We start from the raw sequence: 19929 nt of genomic DNA on the forward strand, positions 1-19929 counted from the left end.
TGTCCTACTTCCGGCTGTCACAGATGCACCTCCCTCGACTTCACTACTCAACTTTCATCTTGCTCAAAAACGAGCCCAATATCTCCGGTGCTGCTTGTGGCAAAATAATTTCGCTGAATCGACATTTAAGCAATGCATGCTCTATGGTACTCAAACCTGAATGGCCCAGATTTGAGGTAGCTAACAAAGCCTTCGAGTTGAAGGCAAATAACACTTACTGTATGTACAGTTGTATGCTCAATATCATAACACTGTCAGCCACCTCTAGGAGAATATGTCCTATACATGTAGTAGAAATCAGTTGCATTATAAGAATATATGTATCGACTTGACTACATCCAAAAGATGTGTGGCACACTGTAGCAAAACATTTAGCAACCAAAACGAGTGTTTCAGTTCAGCTAGTTCCTGCCTGGGTTCAGCCCGTTTGCGTCGGTTTGGTTCCTTGTGAATACACCCTTGGTGTATGACTGCAGGTCCACAAATAACAGACGCGTTCAAAAGCCCATAATAAATAAATCCATCAAACGTCTTACGAAGATTTAATGTACATTTATTCTTAACACATGGAACATATAGTATAAAGATTTCATACTGAAGAAATTATATTCATTAAGCCAAAAAAGGGAAAAAAATTGGAATTTACATCAAGTCTTCAGCTACATCGTCTGAAATACAAATATGCAGAATCCATATCACTGGAAAAACAAAACTCAAACGGTTTATTTCTTCATCAGGGGTCTTGCTTTGTTGTTGATGTAGGAGCTGAAATGGAACCGTAGCAGACATGGTTTCAGTCATGTTAGACTCAGGGGTACCGGAGACAAATTTAAACTTCATCTGTGTGTGTCGCAGGGGTGTGTGTGTGTGTTTGGGGGGGGGGGGGGGGGCATTGCGAGGGAGTCACAGCAGCGGAGTCCCTGTAGCGAGAGACAGGCGGGTGGGGTCGGGGGTGAGGGGTCAAAAGGTTAGGTAATCCCATGGCGAAATTTCACTCGAGTGTAACCTTAATTCATCGAAGATTAAAAATGGTGAAGTGCAACAGAAGGGTTTGAGAGAAAGGGAGAGAGGTGTAATGTACAACATCATATATACACTGCAGTCGGGACTGCCTCTAGAGCAGAGGAGCAGTCCTAAGAGGTGACTTCTTTTATAAGGGTCAAGTCATACAATCGAGGGACAGAGAAGAGGTCGGGGTGTTGTAAGGTTCACGATACTTTGGGGGGAAAGCCTTTTGTCATCTCTCTCAGTTCAACATTTAACTAAAATCATTTTGAAAAACTACAGTTTGCTGCCAAGCCAGCGTATCTCAGTGTTATTACAGTATGTTTACAGTTGTTTTTAAGGTGTACAGTACAGAAAAAAAGTCCTACAATCTACTGCACAGGCCTCCCCATTGAAGACGTGTCTGTCTGTTCACAGCTGATAACCTGGGCCGTGTAGGGCTGAGTATATAGCAAGTTACAGCAGTATACCAAACCAGTCCAGGAGTCTGTTTCACCGTACATGAACTAAAAACAGGTTTTCCCCATCCATGCCCGCCTTGCTCACCCCCCTGCCAAACCCAAGGGAGGAGAACCTGGGTATATACCCCAAAACTCACTAGAAACGAGACAGCAATTTTGGTTACAGTTATGCTTTCTTCTATATTTTCATTAAAAAAGTTGTTTGCCGCAGGGCAGCTCCATCCCTCCCTCCTTCCCGACCCTCCATCCATCCCAGGGTCCCATCTAATCCGTCTTATCACGTCGGTTTCCGTGTTCCAGAATGTTTAACTCCACCGCTACTTCAGTAAATCCGTCCTTTAGTGAGAACCAGGGGGTAGAAAGGGTAGACAGTGGAATCCGAGGTGATTTTGCATAAATTAAAAAAAGGACAGTCAGTTTTGCTCTTAGTTCTCTCTTCCACTCACACTCAACAGACACACACAAAAAGAAAAGGGGGGGGGGGGGGGGGGGGGGGGGGGCGGGGCGGGGTAACAGAAAGAGAAAGCGAAGCTGAAGCCCCCACTGCTGTCATGACTGGCCAATCAGAAAGAGTACGTCACAGATCACATGGGACACCAGAGAGTTCATGAGTGGTGAGACAGAGATGTCCAGTAGGCGGGACTCATACAGGGTGAACTCTGAGTGGTTCTCCTCCACCTTAGCCATGGCATGCAGGGCGCGGGCCGCTCGCCGCATCATGTCCACGCTAGTGGGCTCAAAGTGCGCCCCCTGTAGGTGCATCATGGAACTCTGGCTCTGCTGGTACTGCGTGGCTGCTAGACTGTCCTCCAGGAAGCCCAGGAGGTTACCTACGCTGGCCTTCTGCACGGCGATGGCCCTGGCCGCCATGCTGTCTCCCTGGGCCAGGTTGGCCAGTAAGACCACAGACATCTCCCTGCAGACAGCCACCTTCCTCTCCCCAACCAGGCGCACCAGCGTCCCGTACAGCTTCTCCAGCCGGCTGAACGGCGGCGTGGCCAGGATAAGGTCCACGTTGTTGTCCTGGATGCTCAGCTTGCTGAGGGTCTCCAGCACCAGTCTCTGGGGGGATAGGGCCCCATGGGGCCCCAGCATGGGGAAAGGGTCCAGGGCCTCGGCCGAAGGACAAACAGCCCAATGAAGCAGGCCGTCCAGCAGGGGCAAACAGATGCTCTCTGGGTAGATGGACAAGTCCAACTGGCCGGAGATGTTAGCCAGAGTGACCAGGCAGTTCTCCCTGAGGACCTCCAGACAGTCCCACCACCACTCGTCCCTCTCACAGCTCACCCTCTCGTCCTCGTCCTCCTCCTTCTCGTAGGTGACGGGGGCCTGTTTCCTCTCTGGGTGACGGTGGTGGAGCAGAACCAGACGGCCCAGCAGCAGCAGCAGCCCCGGGTGTTTGGACATCTCCAGGTCGTTGCCGGGGATGAAAGACAGCGAGCGGACGATGTTGGAGACGCAGACACAGCGGCGGGCCAGGGCATCCTGCCAGTCCGACAGCGTGCTCAGCGGGGTCTCGTCCTTGCTGTGAGGCTCGTCCTCCAGGATGGTGACGTTGCGTCGGCTCTGCTGCGCCTGACGGATGGAGAACAGGAACTTCCCCCTGTTCTCCTTCTGCTCCTCGGCTGCTCCTCGCACCGCCTCCTCCGTCACAGAGCCCGGCCGGGCCGACAGGACGTCGTCGATGGTGGCGGTGACCGGGGCGGGCGTGGTTGGGGTGGAGGTCTTCTCTGCAGGGGAGGTGGTCTGCTCTTCCTTGCCAGGCTTAGTAGTCTTCTCTGGTTCCTCTGACACCGTCGCGGGCATGGCGACCTTTCTACTCTCGGTGGCTGATGGCAGCACCCGCTTCCGCTGCTTATGGAGGTCGGACCGGCTCTCGAAGTGAGTCTGGATGTGTTCCGTGGTGTCCCCCCCGCCGATGCTCCAGTGGATTAGTCCGCTGTCAAAGCTCTGCCGCCGGCCTAGCTTACTGGAACGGCCCCCAGGGAAGGGATCTTTCTTACGCACCATCTTGATGGGCAGCTTGTCGAACTTACTGGCCTGTTTGGGTTTCTCCTGTAGGAGGCTGAGGTTCTGGGGGGCCGAGGAGGTGGAAGAAGACTCCCCTCCTTCCCTCTCCTTCTCCTTTTCCGCTGTCGACTTCTCAGTCGTGGATTTCTCCTCTTCCTCCTCCTTTTTCACCTGGACCTGCTGCGACGAGGTGGTGTCTGCGTTGCTCTTCCTCTCGTCCTCCTCCTCTTCGTCCTCTTCCTCCTCCATGTCCTCCTGCTCTGGAAGCTCTTCGTCAGAGCAGTCTTCGTCGGCAGCATGCGGGTCGATGAGCGTCCGCTGGCCAGGGTCTCCCACCTCATACTCCTTTAGAATGCAGAAGATCTCGATGAGGCAGCGTCTGAAATACTCCACTACCAGCTCCAGGAACCCAGGCAGCTGAGAGGAGACAGGACAGGATGGAGTTAGACATCCACATCAATGTCAAATGAATCACGCATGAATTCTTTATACAGAGATGTGATCAAGACAACCTAGGAATATGAACAGAGGATAATGTCAGACAATACATATTGACATTTTGAAGCTTCTTAGAGAAGATTACTGTAAGATACAGACTTCATAATGTAATATTTTTAAATGTATTATGGGTGTTTCATCAATCTAACGCCTGTTGGAACTCACCTGGCAGAGGTTGAAAGTAGAAATGCTGTTGTCATCGTAGAGTAGGATATTAATGGTGTCCAAGGCCCACGTGCTCTCTGCTAGTAAGCCTGACTTCAGTGACATCATCACTCTCCAGGCCTCTGGGGTGCCTGAGGAAACAGAAAATACAGCACTGACTGATACAGGATGATGGTACTACTTCATTACAATTACATACCTTGAAAATGACACGTTGAGGAGCAATGTTCCCTCTGAGCTGCCGCGCAGAAGAAATGCCAGGCCCCTCAAAGGCGCAAGAGATTGAACTTCACCGAGTTCGCCCCATTAGTTTGCACTATATAGATACTTTTTTTCTGTGATCGAATCAACATTATATCAGTCCCTTTTCAATGCAACAAAACAAAACAAATCGAACTTCGCAAGATTGAGTCTGTGATTTTGTTGTAGACAGAGCCAGAGTGCAACAAAGTAGAATTCGGGTGGGAAGCCCACGAGGGGTTTTTCAATCACTGAATGAATGCACTTTTTATATTTCAGATCAGAATATTTGTTGATATTTTTTGCTAGTTAGCGAGTTATTAGTATAGATCAGCAATGGAGAGTTACTTACTGCTTACTACATGAGCACAAAATGTGTAGGCTACATTTCAAGCTGTCATTGAATAGTGATTCAGGTATAAAGTTTATGTCTTAATTAAAGAGGCAGTGTTGTATTTTGAGACAGGCTTGAATATGCAAATAAGACAATAGGCAGAAGGATAGCCTACATTGTTCAATTCTATGTATGGTAATAATAATTCATTGTATTTTGTAAAGTGGTTTCTTGCATCATAAAACACAATACAATGCAATTCTCAGTCATCTATTTGGCCCGTGGTGTTACAGACCAAGTAAAAAAAATATGAATATCAAGCCCTTCATAATGTAAAAATGTTTTTAAAAGTCTCATGTGATGTAGGCCTGCATTGAACATCACATATAGGCTACTGTAGTCTATATGATAGAAATTAAAAGCTATTACCATGTGAAAATATTATGGGATTTAGTCCATTGGTTTTGTTGGTAGGCCTACATTATGCTCAAACAGCCACAGCCTATTGGCTACTGTCTAAAACTGTAAGGCTACAGCCTATTGGCTACTGTATACAACTGTAAGGCTACAGCCTATTGGCTACTGTATACAACTGTAAGGCTACAGCCTATTGGCTACTGTCTAAAACTGTAAGGGTACAGCCTATTGGCTACTGTCTACAACTGTAAGGCTACAGCCTATTGGCTACTGTCTACAACTGTAAGGCTACAGCCTATTGGCTACTGTCTACAACTGTAAGGCTACAGCCTATTGGCTACTGTCTACAACTGTAAGGCTACAGCCTATTGGCTACTGTATACAACTGTAAGGGTGCAGCCTCAGTGTTCACTGTAAACGCGCCCTGGAAGTTGCCCAAAATCCTCACAACGTTCAAGTTTCCTCTCATAATACCTCAAATTTGCTCAGTGCCCCAGAAATTTGAGGGAACATTGTTTAGGAGTATAATAACTATTATTAAATAATTGTTTGTTTTTTAAGAAACAGTGTAAGTGACTGCTAAACATTGAATATCCTTAAAATGGCAAGTGTTGGGTGAAAACAAATCAGTCAACCCTTTCATACCGATGTCTTTCATGGTGAGTCGTACTCGGGGTTTGAGGATGGGTTGGGAGGCCTCCACCGACCCTGGGGGGAAGGCTATGTCCCGCCTGATTAGGGGGGGCTGCACGGGGGCCTGGCCTATGTGGGACGCGGGCACGGGGGGCCCCGCCTTCTGCATCTTGATGCCTGAGTGCACGTAGGGCGACTTGGAGGGGGACGTCCGGCTCTCCATGGGGCGGGGCATGGGGGCGGAGCTGGACACCTGGGAAATATGGTTCTGGGAGCTCTGATAGTTGGATTGCAGGGGTCTGGACATGGGGGGGCCCGAGCCCCCCGGCCCGTAGGGGGACTGTCTCTGGCTGGGGTGTCCAGGCCACTGGCCCTCATGGTTCATCCGCTGGTCAGCCCCTGGCATCATCTCCTCAGAGCGGTTCATGCCGTGGTAGCCCTGGGGGGGGCCCTGGCCAGGTCCTGGAGGCCCCTGGCGGTTGGGGTAGTTGGGGTAGCCCATCTCGTTGCGTCCCTGCCACATGGGGCCCTGGGGGCCGTCAGAGGCTGCCTGCATAGGGCTGCCCATCATTTGGGGAGGCATGGGGGACTGGGAGTTGGGGCCCCCGCTGGAGGGCCCCCGGTCTCGGCCGAAGGGGAAAGGGAACTGGCCCTGGGGGCCAGGTGGTCGGCGGTCAGAGCCGGGGTAGCCTGCGTTGTACTGATTGTACATGTCTTGTTGGCCCTGGGGGCCCCCGGAGGGCTGGGGCCCTGGCTGCTGCTGACCGCTGAAGGGGACATTGTACATCCCATCCCCCTCATGACGCTTCGCTGGGGGACCGTAGCCCCCATCCACTGGAGGACGCTTGTAGTTCTGAAGACACACAGACACATTGTTAGCATCTCAATATCAAACCAGTGGATGATATATCCAGCACATACATATTGATTATGGATTCAATACATTTCAGTACGTTATTATATGCATTTTTTACATTCATATCCTATCAATACAACATCCCACATTCATTTCACTGAGTAAGTTATACCGCTAAATGCAAGTGAACATTTACAAGGCTTCTGAAGCAGATATGGGTACACAAACAGAGCAGTGGACAAAATGCTCTTACGGGTTGTTGCTGTGGAAACATTCCTGGCTGCTGATTGGGGTAGGGGCCACCAGGTGGCGCTCCTTGACCAGGATATTGATTACCATAGGAATCATGACTGAAACAACATACAAGGTTAACAAATTAACACTTTGGCAAATGAAATGCAGCAGAACTTAACTAAAATAAACTACACAGAAAACACGAAATCATAAAAAGCAAATGCTTGACTGGATAACATAAGCTCACACCAACATCAAAGCCTTCTTGAGAAAAGATAGTAGCGTATTTAACATGTATAAGATCCTGTACGTGACTTAGCCCCGTTTGAGGTACTGACCGTTGCTGCGGTGGGGGTCGGCTAGGGGAGTACATCCCCGAGTCGGCCCCTGAAGGCATCAGGTTGGGCTGGGGGGCCCCAGGACCCATACTGCCGTCAGGACCCATCCCTGGCTCCTGTCTCCTGTCATATCCAGGTCCGTAGGGGTACTGTTGTCTCGGACCCATCTGCATGTTGGGGCCCATGGGCCCTGGGGGGCCTCTGTTGAACTGCCCCTCCATACCACTGTTAGGACCCGGCCCTGGAGTCATGAATTGCTCTCCAGCTGCAGAGAGTTAGGGTTGAACAGTGTCTCAATATTGTATGGGACTAGTCTGTCTAGGCCACTTAGCAGATGGTTAGAACCCAGCACAACCATCAGTCTTGGTGTTGCTAGCACCACAATATACAACATACTCAGAGTCTTCATACAGTATTGTTGTATAATTTTCCTTATTTCCAAATAACATCTCTAAAAGCAAGTTAGACCTATTGCTCACCTTTCCTCATGCCACCAAAGGGGTCCTTGTTGGATTCGTAGGGCCCCATGTGACCCATCATCTCCGGACCACCCATCCCAGGCTGGTAGCTGTTGGGGGTCATGGAGTTCCGTCTGGCAAACGCTGGGTCACCCCCGTCTGCAAACGGATCCTGCAGCCTACAGGGAGGAGGGGAGAGAGGGAGGAAAGGAGGGAGAGAGGGAGGGAGACTGGGAGGAAGGGAGGGAGAGAGGGAGGGAGAGACATTTAGAAAGAGAGAAAAACAGAGTTAATTACCCCAAAAAACAAACCAGCTAAATAACATGATCAATCGTGTTGTTAGTTTGGTTCCCCTTGAATGGAGGGGAAGGAGATTGTTGTCAGGTGTAGTAGAGCGAGAGGATGTTTTCAGACAGTAGTTGAGTGTGTGTCATGGGTACCTGACGGGCATAGGGGGCATCTGGCTGTGAGGGGTGGAGGCTGGGGTGGGGGGCTTCAAGTCTCCCCCCTCCGCCATGGAACTACTGGTGGACTGGGGGGTCTGGGGGCCCTGCAGAGATCCAGACCCAGCTGCAACACACACACGGTCGAGATGCGCACATTTTAGACACACACACGTCATAGGGCTGAATCCCACTGAATGCCCATGCACAGCTTCAGCTGTGTTATAGAAGAGACTCAGTGAGAGAAAGAGAGACCACTTCAGCTGTGTTATAGAAGAGACTCAGTGAGAGAAAGAGAGACCACTTCAGCTGTGTTATAGAAGAGACTCAGTGAGAGAAAGAGAGACCACTTCAGCTGTGTTAAGAGACTACACCGGATCTCTCCCTCCCATGCTGCTGTTGGCTAGCTCAAATCCCATTAACTCATTCCCATGCTACACAGAGCATGCTTTGGGCATCCACACACACACAGCGATGCTGAATACTTCAACACATCTCAGCATGCCTTGCTGCTGGCATCACAAAGTCACCAGGAAACACTGCTGTATAGGCTGTCAGATCACCACATGGCCCAGTGTGTGTGTTGTATGGAGTGACTCTCGGCTTTTGCCCGGCTCATGCCTTCTCACTATTAGCATGCCTGTCGGATGAGTCATGTGTTTCATTCATTAACACACACACACACACACACACACACACACACACACACACACACACACACACACACACACACACACACACACACACACACACACACACACACACACACGGTCATTGACAGGTCACAGTTATTCACATTTTCTCACTTCTCACACATTGCAGTGCAAACATCAATCTGCCTGCCTCCCTCCCCCGGGGCAGGGACTTCCCTCTACTACAGCTGAGGAGAGTGGGAGGAGGAGGAGGAGGAGGAGGAGGAGGGTGAAAGGGGGGAATCTCAGGAAAGGAGAAAAAGACAGCAGGCCAGGGAGGGAAAAAAAAAAAAGCGTGTGACTTTACACACACAACCTCTTTTCCCATTCATCATTTTCTGTCTCAGCACAAAGCTCCAGGGAGGGGGAGGGTTGCCTGTGAAGCCGTGGGCCAGGAACCAGACACTAGGCCCTGCAGTAGCAGCAGCTAGTAATGGAGGGAATCAACAAACGACCCCCCTCCTGTCTTCTTACTATTGAGGGGCTGTTAGCAGACATACTCCCCATCAGAGAGATCTTCCCTGCACCCCCGAAACCTCTCCCCACCCCACCCTCCAGCCCACTGACTCCGTGCACCCCCGTAACCTCTCCCCACCCCACCCCTCCTGGCACTGACTCCCTGCCCCCCTGTAACCTCTCCCCACCCCTCCAGCCTCCTGGCACTGACTCCCTGCACCCCCGTAACCTCTCCCCACCCCACCCCTCCTGGCACTGACTCCCTGCACCCCCGTAACCTCTCCCCACCCCACCCCTCCTGGCACTGACTCCCTGCCCCCCTGTAACCTCTCCCCACCCCTCCAGCCTCCTGGCACTGACTCCCTGCACCCCCGTAATCTCTCCCCACCCCACCCCTCCAGCCTCCTGGCACTGACTCCCTGAACCACCATAACCTCTCCCCACCCCACCCTCCAGCCTCCTGGCACTGACTCCCTGCACCCCCGTAACCTCTCCCCACCCCACCCCTCCAGCCTCCTGGCACTGACTCCGTGCACCCCCGTAACCTCTCCCCACCCCACCTTCCAGCCTCCTGGCACTGACTCCGTGCACCCCCGTAACCTCTCCCCACCCCTCCAGCCTCCTGGCACTGACTCCGTGCACCCCCGTAACCTCTCCCCACCCCACCCCACCCTCCAGCCTCCTGGCACTGACTCCGTGCACCCCCGTAACCTCTCCCCACCCCTCCAGCCTCCTGGCACTGACTCCGTGCACCCCCGTAACCTCTCCCCACCCCTCCAGCCTCCTGGCACTGACTCCCTGCACCCCCGTAACCTCTCCCCACCCCACCCTCCAGCCTCCTGGCACTGACTCCCTGCACCCCCGTAACCTCTCCCCACCCCACCCTCCAGCCTCCTGGCACTGACTCCCTGCACCCCCGTAACCTCTCCCCACCCCACCCCTCCAGCCTCCTGGCACTGACTCCCTCCACCCCCGTAACCTCTCCCCACCCCACCCCTCCAGCCTCCTGGCACTGACTCCCTGCACCCCCGTAACCTCTGTCCACCCCCCCCCCCCCTCCAGCCTCCTGGCACTGACTCCCTGCACCCCCGTAACCTCTCCCCACCCCACCCCTCCAGCCTCCTGGCACTGACTCCGTGCACCCCCGTAACCTCTCCCCACCCTCCAGCCTCCTGGCACTGACTCCCTGCACCCCCGTAACCTCTCCCCACCCCACCCTCCAGCCTCCTGGCACCTGGCATCATGTGTTCATGGTGTGTCTGCCAGGCTGACAGTGATACCAAAGACCAGCCTCTCCAGAACCAACCGTGTTTGGGGCGAGAACACAACACCCTCCTGAGGAGATATGCAGGGGGGAGCAGATCACTGAGGACATCCCCATTAACCTCCAGCATTAGACGATGAGGAACCATGGAACAAACACAGTCTGTGTCTCATAGACAACCACAGCACGGCCTCAGCATACCGGTATGTTTAGAAGAAAATGAGTGTTTGTGATGTGAGGCTGCAAAGGGAAGTTGCATCCAGGAGAAGACACACACCTAAGTGACCAACACACACCAGGCTAAAGGACACGTCGATTCCCCACCTCGTCTTCACACACACACTTTGGTAAATGCCAGGAAGTATTCCCCCAGGTATGATCATGAAACTGTGAGGACACCACACACACAAGCCTGTGACTTGCTACCTTGGCGGCACTATCATTTACAGGTTGTTTATCCTCAGCCAAAACAACGGTAATTTATAGAGGAGATGACGAACCATGTTCTAAGTTTGCCTTTTAACTTCACTTCATAGGACACAGTAAAATGAGTTTATGGCCCAGTTATATGGGGAGGGACAAGAGTGATCTACAGAGCATTCAGAATGTATTCAGACCCCTTTTGCCACATTGTGTTACGTTACAGCCTTATTCTAAAACCGATTAAATAATTGTTGTCCCCTCATCACACATTCTTTTCTACACACAATACCCCATAATGACAAAGCGAAAACAGGTTTTTAAAATGTTACGCAAATGTATAAGAATGAATGAATACACACACACACCCTTTACTGTGAGACTCGTAAATGAGCTCAGGAGCATCTTGTTTTTATTGATCATCCTTGATGTTTCTAAAACTGGAAAAGAGTCCACCAGTGGAAAAACCAAGCCATGAGGTCAAAGGAATTGTCCATAGAGCTCCGAGACAGGATTGTGTCGAGGCACAGATCTGGGGACGGGTACGAAAAAATGTCTGCAGCATTGAAGGTCCCCAAGAGCCACCAAGACTCTTCCTAGCGCTGGCCGCCCAGCCAAACTGAGCAATCGGGGAGAAGGGCCTTGGTCAGAGAGGTGACCAAGAACCCGATGGTCACTCTGACAGAGCTCCAGAGTTCCACTGTGGAGATGGTTGTCCTTCTGGAAGGTTCTCCAATCTCTGCAGCACTCCACCAATCAGGCCTTTACGGTAGAGTGGCCAGATGGAAGCCACTCCTCAGTAAAAGGCACATGACAACCTGCTTGTTATTTGCCAAAAGGCACCTAAAGGACTCTCAGACAATGAGAAACAAGATTCTCTGGTCTGATGAAACCAAGATTGAACTCTTTGGCCTGAATGCCAAGCGTCTGGAGGAAACCTGGCACCCTCCCTATGGTGAAGCATACTGGTGGCAGCATCATGCTGTGGGGATGTTTTTCAGTGGCAAAGACTGGAGACTAGTCAGGATCGAGGGAAAGATGAACGGAGCAAAGTACAGAGAGATATTTGATGAAAACCTGCTCCAGAGTGCTCAGAACCTCAGACTGGGGCGAAGGTTCACCTTCCAACAGGATAACGACCCTAAGCACACAGCCAAGAAAAACTAGGAGGGGCTTCGGGACAAGTGTCTGATTGTCTTTGAGTAGCCCAGCCAGAGACCAGACATGAACCTGATCTAATATCTCTGGAGAGACCTGAAAATAGCTGTGCAGCGACGCTCCCCATCCAACCTGACAGAGCTTGAGAGGATCTGCAGAGAAGAATGGAAGAAACTCTCCAAATAAAGGTGTGCCAAGCTTGTAGCGTCATACCCAAGAAGACTCGAGGCTGTAATCGCTGCCAAAGGTGCTTCACCAAAGTACTGAGTAAAGGGTCTGAATACTTAAGTAAATGTGATAAAAAATTAAGTAAACATTTAGGCTGTTTTTATAGTTTTTTTGTACTTTGTTGTTATTGTCATTATGAGGTATTGTGTTTAGATTGAGGGGATTTTTAAAACAATCAATTTTAGAATAAGGCTGTAACGTAACAAAATGTGGAAAAGGTCAAGGGGTCTGAATACTTTCCGAATGCACTGGATATGATAAACAGCACAGTAACCACAAGAACCTCAAGAGACTGGAGAAACCAAACACTCTTTCACTCATTCCATTTAAATCAGCGTGACTATGTATAACTCAAACTGAACAGAGTCGGTATGGGAGGGGATGTGAACTACTAGTTTGAGAATCCGGAACTGACATGGACTAGGGGGCTGACAGACAGACACACACACAAAGTCAAATACTAAGGACACACATATCTGGGCTGGGGGGCTGACACACAGACAGACAGACAGAACACTGACCTGGGCTGGGAGGCTGACAGACAGACAGATAGACACAACACTGACCTGGGCTGGGAGGCTGACAGACAGACAGACAGACACAACACTGACCTGGGCTGGGGGGCTGACTGACAGACAGACACAACACTGACCTGGGCTGGGAGGCTGACAGACAGACACAACACTGACCTGGGCTGGGAGGCTGACAGGCACAACACTGACCTGGGCTGGGGGGGCTGACAGACAGACAGACACAACACTGACCTGGGCTGGGAGGCTGACAGACAGACAGACACAACACTGACCTGGGCTGGGGGGCTGACAGACAGACACAACACTGACCTGGGCTGGGGGGGCTGACAGACAGACAGACACAACACTGACCTGGGCTGGGAGGCTGACAGACAGACAGACACAACACTGACCTGGGGGCTGACAGACAGACACAACACTGACCTGGGCTGGGGGGGGGGCTGACAGACAGACAGACAGACACAACACTGACCTGGGCTGGGGGGCTGACAGACAGACACAACACTGACCTGGGCTGGGGGGGCTGACAGACAGACAGACACAACACTGACCTGGGCTGGGAGGCTGACAGACAGACAGACACAACACTGACCTGGGGGCTGACAGACAGACACAACACTGACCTGGGCTGGGGGGGGGGCTGACAGACAGACAGACAGACACAACACTGACCTGGGCTGGGGGGATGACAGACAGACACTGATCTGGGGGGGATGACAGACAGACAGACAGTGACCTGGGCTGGGGGGCTGACAGACAGACAGACACTGACCTGGGCTGGGGGGGATGACAGACAGACAGACACTGACCTGGGCTGGGGGGGATGACAGACAGGCAGACAGTGACCTGGGCTGGGGGGCTGACAGACAGACAGACACTGACCTGGGCTGGGGGGGGGTGACAGACAGACAGTGACCTGGGCTGGGAGGGGGGGGGGGGGGGGGGGGGGGGGGTGACAGACAGACACTGACCTGGGCTGGGGGGCTGGATCTTGGGCTGGGTGGTCTTTTTGGCGTCAGTGAAGAGATCCGGGGGCGGGTCCTCGCCACGTTCGATCTTGCACTCGAAGGCGTACAGACACTGGATGTACTGCTTCTTCAGGGAGCTGGCGGCGCTGCTGGACGTGCCCACGTTCAGGTTGGTGGACAACTCCCTCCACTTCTTATTCTTGTTCACCTGGTGGGCGGAAGCAACGAGGAGAGCTTACAACACCACAGCTCCCAGACAGTCCAGACTAGCTAAATATGTCGTGTTCTGGCATAGAACAACTCTACACTGCTGTAGAGAAATGAAATGACAATAACACAAGATTATCAGGCAAATAATGACACGTCGGTGTACTAAAACAGAGAGATAAATACACACACTAAACACAAATACTACAACACAGGAACCACTGACCTGTGTGAGGCCTCCGATCTCTTTGACCGAGACGTAAAGTCTGAAGAGGTCTAGAGGTTTTCGTCCCACGGCGGGAAGGTTGGTCATGCCCATGGCCTTATCCTCAGCGAACGCCAGGTACCGGTCTACCCACGTCCTCCTCTCCAGCTCCGGACCCAGCTCATACAGACGAGTTATCTTCTCATTGGTCGTCGTCGAAGAGTTTGACTTCTGAAAGAGGGAAATGGGAGGAGGAAGAGGTGAGGATTTGGCTTGACATTCACCATTGACTTCAACTTACTTCCACTCACTACCTCATAGAAGTAGAGTCCCAATCACAATGCCAGGTCAGCCACATTGAGTGTACCCATGAGGTTCGGTCAGAGGGGCTTTGGCCGTTCTAGGGATTCTATTTCTATGCACAAACACAACCATGCAGCTCTCTCATTCTGACTGTATCATTCAGTACCACAAGTCAGTGACCACAAACCTTCTTTACCTTCTTGGTTTCAGGTTTGGGCGTGCCGTCCACCTTGTTGTTCATCTTCTGTGCTGGGCTCAGTTTGACATCGATGCCAAACTCAGGGCTAGGAGCCATGCCTGGCAGATGGAGAACAAATCGGAGGGGTAACATTTCAATCCGATTCATTGACAATTTTATACAATATCAAATATCACGTCAGATGATATGCCAATAGCAATCTTTTGTCCACTTGAGTTGGGTGATTAAAAAAATGTCCAGACGCAACCACAGACTGGATATCTTGTCCAGACTCACCAGGTGTGTTGTTGGCCATGTTCCCTCCCATCGGCCCTCCTCCGTAGGGTCCTCCCTGGTTCATCATACCTTGCATGCTGTTGATGGCCCCCGGCCCAGGGCCATACGGAGGCCCTGCTCCCATCATCCCCTGGGGCATATTGGGGGGGTAACCTGGAGGCCTGGAAAGGTGGGAGGGGGAGACGACAACATAAAACCATTCACAATGGTTACGATTAGTGGTGTAACGGACCGTACGGATCACCCCCCACTGTTCGGCACGCATGTGGACCGCGAATCAATTGCATTTTGGCTTCCCTGTCAAATATGATGACGGAAGACAACACCATTACAGTGTGTAGGCATTGTGCCACAAGAAATCCGTATGATCATGGAAATACAGAGCGTGGCCACACATTTAAATCGTCATCACCCTGGTGTGTCAGTGACGGGAGCCAACTCAGCCAAGAGACAAACTTCTCACCGCGGCATTTAAGCCCTTTGCTGCAGAATCAGACCGGGCTGAAGCCATCACCAAATCTACTGGGATGTTTATCACTGCAGACATGAGGCCGTACTCTGTTGTGGAAAACAAAGGGTTTAAAAATATGGTGAAAGTGCTTGAGCCACGCTAGGAAATCCCCTCGCGCCCCACTTCAGTATGAAGATCATGCCAGATCTTTATGAACAGGAAAATATCAAAATTGTCAATGAATTATCCAAGTCACCCTCTATTGCCCTCACTACAGACGGGTGGACCTCCAGGGTAACAGAAAGCTACGTGACTGCTCACTACACCACAGATGGGTGGACCTCCAGGGTAACAGAAAGCTACGTGACTGTTCACTACACCACAGAGGAGTGGACCTCCAGGGTAACAGAAAGCTACGTGACTGTTCACTACACCACAGAGGAGTGGACCTCCAGGGTAACAGAAAGCTACGTGACTGTTCACTACACCACAGACGGGTGGACCTCCAGGGTAACAGAAAGCTACGTGACTGTTCACTACACCACAGACGGGTGGACCTCCAGGGTAACAGAAAGCTACGTGACTGTTCACTACACCACAGACGGGTGGACCTCCAGGGTAACAGAAAGCTACGTGACTGTTCACTACACCACAGAGGAGTGGGTCTCCAGGGTAACAGAAAGCTACGTGACTGCTCACTACACCACAGAGGAGTGGACCTCCAGGGTAACAGAAAGCTACGTGACTGTTCACTACACCACAGAGGAGTGGACCTCCAGGGTAACAGAAAGCTACGTGACTGTTCACTACACCACAGACGGGTGGACCTCCAGGGTAACAGAAAGCTACGTGACTGTTCACTACACCACAGAGGAGTGGACCTCCAGGGTAACAGAAAGCTACGTGACTGTTCACTACACCACAGAGGAGTGGACCTCCAGGGTAACAGAAAGCTACGTGACTGTTCACTACACCATAGAGGAGTGGACCTCCAGGGTAACAGAAAGCTACGTGACTGTTCACTACACCATAGAGGAGTGGACCTCCAGGGTAACAGAAAGCTACGTGACTGTTCACTACACCATAGAGGAGTGGACCTCCAGGGTAACAGAAAGCTACGTGACTGCTCACTACACCACAGAGGAGTGGACCTCCAGGGTAACAGAAAGCTACGTGACTGTTCACTACACCACAGAGGAGTGGACCTCCAGGGTAACAGAAAGCTACGTGACTGTTCACTACACCACAGAGGAGTGGACCTCCAGGGTAACAGAAAGCTACGTGACTGTTCACTACACCACAGAGGAGTGGACCTCCAGGGTAACAGAAAGCTACGTGACTGTTCACTACACCACAGAGGAGTGGACCTCCAGGGTAACAGAAAGCTACGTGACTGCTCACTACACCACAGAGGAGTGGACCTCCAGAGTAACAGAAAGCTACGTGACTGTTCACTACACCACAGAGGAGTGGACCTCCAGGGTAACAGAAAGCTACGTGACTGCTCACTACACCACAGACGGGTGGACCTCCAGGGTAACAGAAAGCTACGTGACTGTGACTGCTCACTACACCACAGAGGAGTGGTCCTCCAGGGTGAGACCCTGTCTCACCTCCTCGACCCTGTCTCACCTCCTCGACCCTGTCTCACCTAGACCCTGTCTCACCTAGACCCTGTCTCACCTAGACCCTGTCTCACCTCCTCGACCCTGCCTCACCTAGACCCTGCCTCACCTAGACCCTGTCTCACCTAGACCCTGTCTCACCTAGACCCTGTCTCACCTAGACCCTGCCTCACCTAGACCCTGTCTCACCTCCTCGACCCTGTCTCACCTCCTCGACCCTGTCTCACCTCCTCGACCCTGTCTCACCTCGACCCTGTCTCACCTCGACCCTGTCTCACCTAGACCCTGTCTCACCTAGACCCTGCCCTACACCGGAGGACATACAGTGATCTCACCACTGACATTGTGGCCACTGAGGAGGTAATAAATGATGAGTGAATTACTTCAATAATAAATATACTGCAGGCTAATCTTAGTCTATGCTATTGCTATTAGAATCATCCATTTTTTATTTGGAATAATAATGGCTTTTATTAAATGTTATTGGCACAATTACAGTTCTATGAAATAAACCAAATAATTAATTGGTTTAATAGATCAAGTCCTTTTTTCTGCAGGGTCAAGCCACAGAGCCGACAGGAGCAGACTCAGAGGCACCTCCTCCACAAAATATTTCAGCCATGAAGGAGCTTTTCGGGGAGACCTTTGCGAGCAAGGACACAGGCAAGACGTTTGCCAACACCATCAAAGAGGAGGTGGCATCCTACAAGGCAGCAAGCGGCGTTCCAGTGGATGGTGGAAAACATTGCCATGATGGCAAGATGCTACCTGGCTGTGCCTGGCACTTCAGTTCCTAGAGAGAGGGTGTTCTCCACAGCAGGGGACATAGTGACTGCAAAGGAGGTCTATCCTCTCCCCAGACAATGTAGACATCATCATCTTTTAGAAAAAGAATGTGAAGTTATAAGCTCAGGTCTGCTTTGTTTTTCTTTTTGTTCTTTTGTTTGATGACGTGGACACGGGCTATTTTGACGTTCACTATTGTTCAAAGGAAGAAGGTATCAAGCCTCATATTGCACTTTAATTTAACAACTGAGTATTGAGTATTTTATTTGAAGATTTTATTTAAACATTGAAAAGTTCCTTGCTTGAAGTATTTAAGTAATAAATGGAAAGAAAAGTTATATTTGTCTCCCTTTTTTTAATGTGATCTGAAAAATGATCCGATCCGTGACTCAAAACAGTGATCCGAACCGTGACTTTTGTGATCCGTTGCACCACTAGTTACGATACATGACAGTTAAAAAAGAACATGGCAATATTCAAAACATATATACGGAAGAAAATCGTTGCTGTCAGATGAAAATGTATTCAAAATAGCTTCTGAAGTTTCATAACTGTATGTTCCTCAATGGAGAAATATGGCAGCTTTTTCCATTTCCTGAAAAGATTGTGTTGAAGATAAGAGGCTTGCTTACTGTATTTCTCATCCCTCCCTTTTCTTACAGAGGCCCACTTCTGCCTAAAATGCCTAGTTGTCTCCTCTCCTTTCTTCCTTCTCAACATCCTCAGTGAACACTTGGGTTGCACTCAGTAGGGCACACCGTAGCAAAACGCTGTATTTGTTTTCTTTCCGTTTCAAAATGTTTTACTCCCTACTGAACAGGGCCCGGTCTTACCTCGTGATGTACACGTCTGTTTCCGGCCTGTCTTTACATGTCTGTCTGTCTCTGGAGCTCTGTGGCTAATGTCTTTCTCTCTGTGGCGCTGTTTCTCTGCTTGGAGACTCAGCTGACTTCCTGACTGAACAACTGTGTGACACACTGCCTGGATCACTGTTCTCATAAGCCACCTCTCTTTCCTCTCTGTCCCTGTGTTCCCCTAGGTCGTCTACATCTTAGATGGCTGGCTGGCTCACACCTGACCTCTCCTCTCACACAGCAGAGCCTGGGAGTGGGAAGAATCAAACAATGGGTTTTTCAGGGTCACACAAACACACAATTTCCAACAAAGAGATGAACCATGTAATATTGAACGGCACTCGACGCTGACCTGTCTCCTAAAGCAGTAAGGAAGTGTCGTTTAGTGCAGACCAGGCAGCCTACCTGTTGTGTATGGAGTTGGCTCCGTGGTGCATGGCAGAGGCTGCATCCGGAGGGCCCCCGGGGCCCTTCCTGTTCATGCCTGGAGGGGGGCACATCCCAGAGGTCACCTGTGGAGGTATGCCGGGGCCCATGTTGGGGCCCATCCCGGGGCCGTAGGGGCGGGCACCCATCTGACCCGGACCCATCCTGCCAGGGGGCATGCCTGCATATGGCGCCCCACCAGCCTGGCCTGGCATAGGGTTCATGCCCCCCGGACCACCAGGGTAGTTGGCGTTGGGCATGCCACTGTAGCCGGGCTGTCTGGGGTAACCTGGAGGGTGGGGAGAGAGACAGAGAGACATCAGGGGACTGTTCAGAAGGGCACACCGTAATGGGTTTTATTATTGGACAAGTCCATGTAGTACCTCCCTGTGTCACTCGGTTTCAAAACGTTGAATTTTTACTGAATACAACCCAGGTCTTACACTAACACAGCAAGAGTCCAAATCCTAAACGGGGCGTTGACTGAACCAAAATCAGGAAAAGGACTTAACAGATAGGCCTAATATTTGAGTTTAGAAAGGAGGCAAATAGATGGATACCTGTGGTGAAGCTTTAGGCCTGTTGTATGTAGCCTGTGGTGAATCTAGACCTAGCCTGCCTCAGCAAGCGTCTAGCCTCCGGCATATAGAAACCTGGCTGGGAGTTTCCGTGGTCCACGTCTACATTTAACTCCACAGATAACGCCTCTCTCTCGGTCTCTGTTTTGACAGGCTAGCTGATGAAACAGGGTGTAGATGCTGGACTAGAGTCCGATTCGATGAGTAA

General features: G+C 51.1%; 1 protein-coding gene across 3 annotated transcripts in view; it reads right to left on the reverse strand.

The window, feature by feature from the left end:
• Positions 1–532: 532 nt before the first annotated feature.
• The window catches only part of LOC120022830 (AT-rich interactive domain-containing protein 1A-like), an 84784-nt gene continuing 65387 nt past the window's right edge, over positions 533–19929 (reverse strand). For 2 of the 3 annotated variants that reach the window (XM_038966850.1, XM_038966849.1), the window contains 12 exons: positions 19123–19432; positions 15002–15162; positions 14714–14823; positions 14245–14454; positions 13815–14019; positions 8090–8219; positions 7671–7828; positions 7192–7456; positions 6873–6969; positions 5776–6616; positions 4140–4270; positions 533–3893 (listed from right to left, as the gene is read on the reverse strand). In XM_038966850.1, coding sequence (XP_038822778.1) covers positions 2016–3893; positions 4140–4270; positions 5776–6616; positions 6873–6969; positions 7192–7456; positions 7671–7828; positions 8090–8219; positions 13815–14019; positions 14245–14454; positions 14714–14823; positions 15002–15162; positions 19123–19432 — 4496 coding nt within the window. In that variant the 3' untranslated portion in view covers positions 533–2015. The remainder of the gene's footprint in view (positions 3894–4139; positions 4271–5775; positions 6617–6872; positions 6970–7191; positions 7457–7670; positions 7829–8089; positions 8220–13814; positions 14020–14244; positions 14455–14713; positions 14824–15001; positions 15163–19122; positions 19433–19929) is intronic. The other variant, XM_038966851.1, reaches the window with a different exon arrangement.

Source organism: Salvelinus namaycush, chromosome 27, assembly GCF_016432855.1.
Source record: "Salvelinus namaycush isolate Seneca chromosome 27, SaNama_1.0, whole genome shotgun sequence".
Classification (NCBI taxonomy): Eukaryota; Metazoa; Chordata; class Actinopteri; order Salmoniformes; family Salmonidae; genus Salvelinus; species Salvelinus namaycush.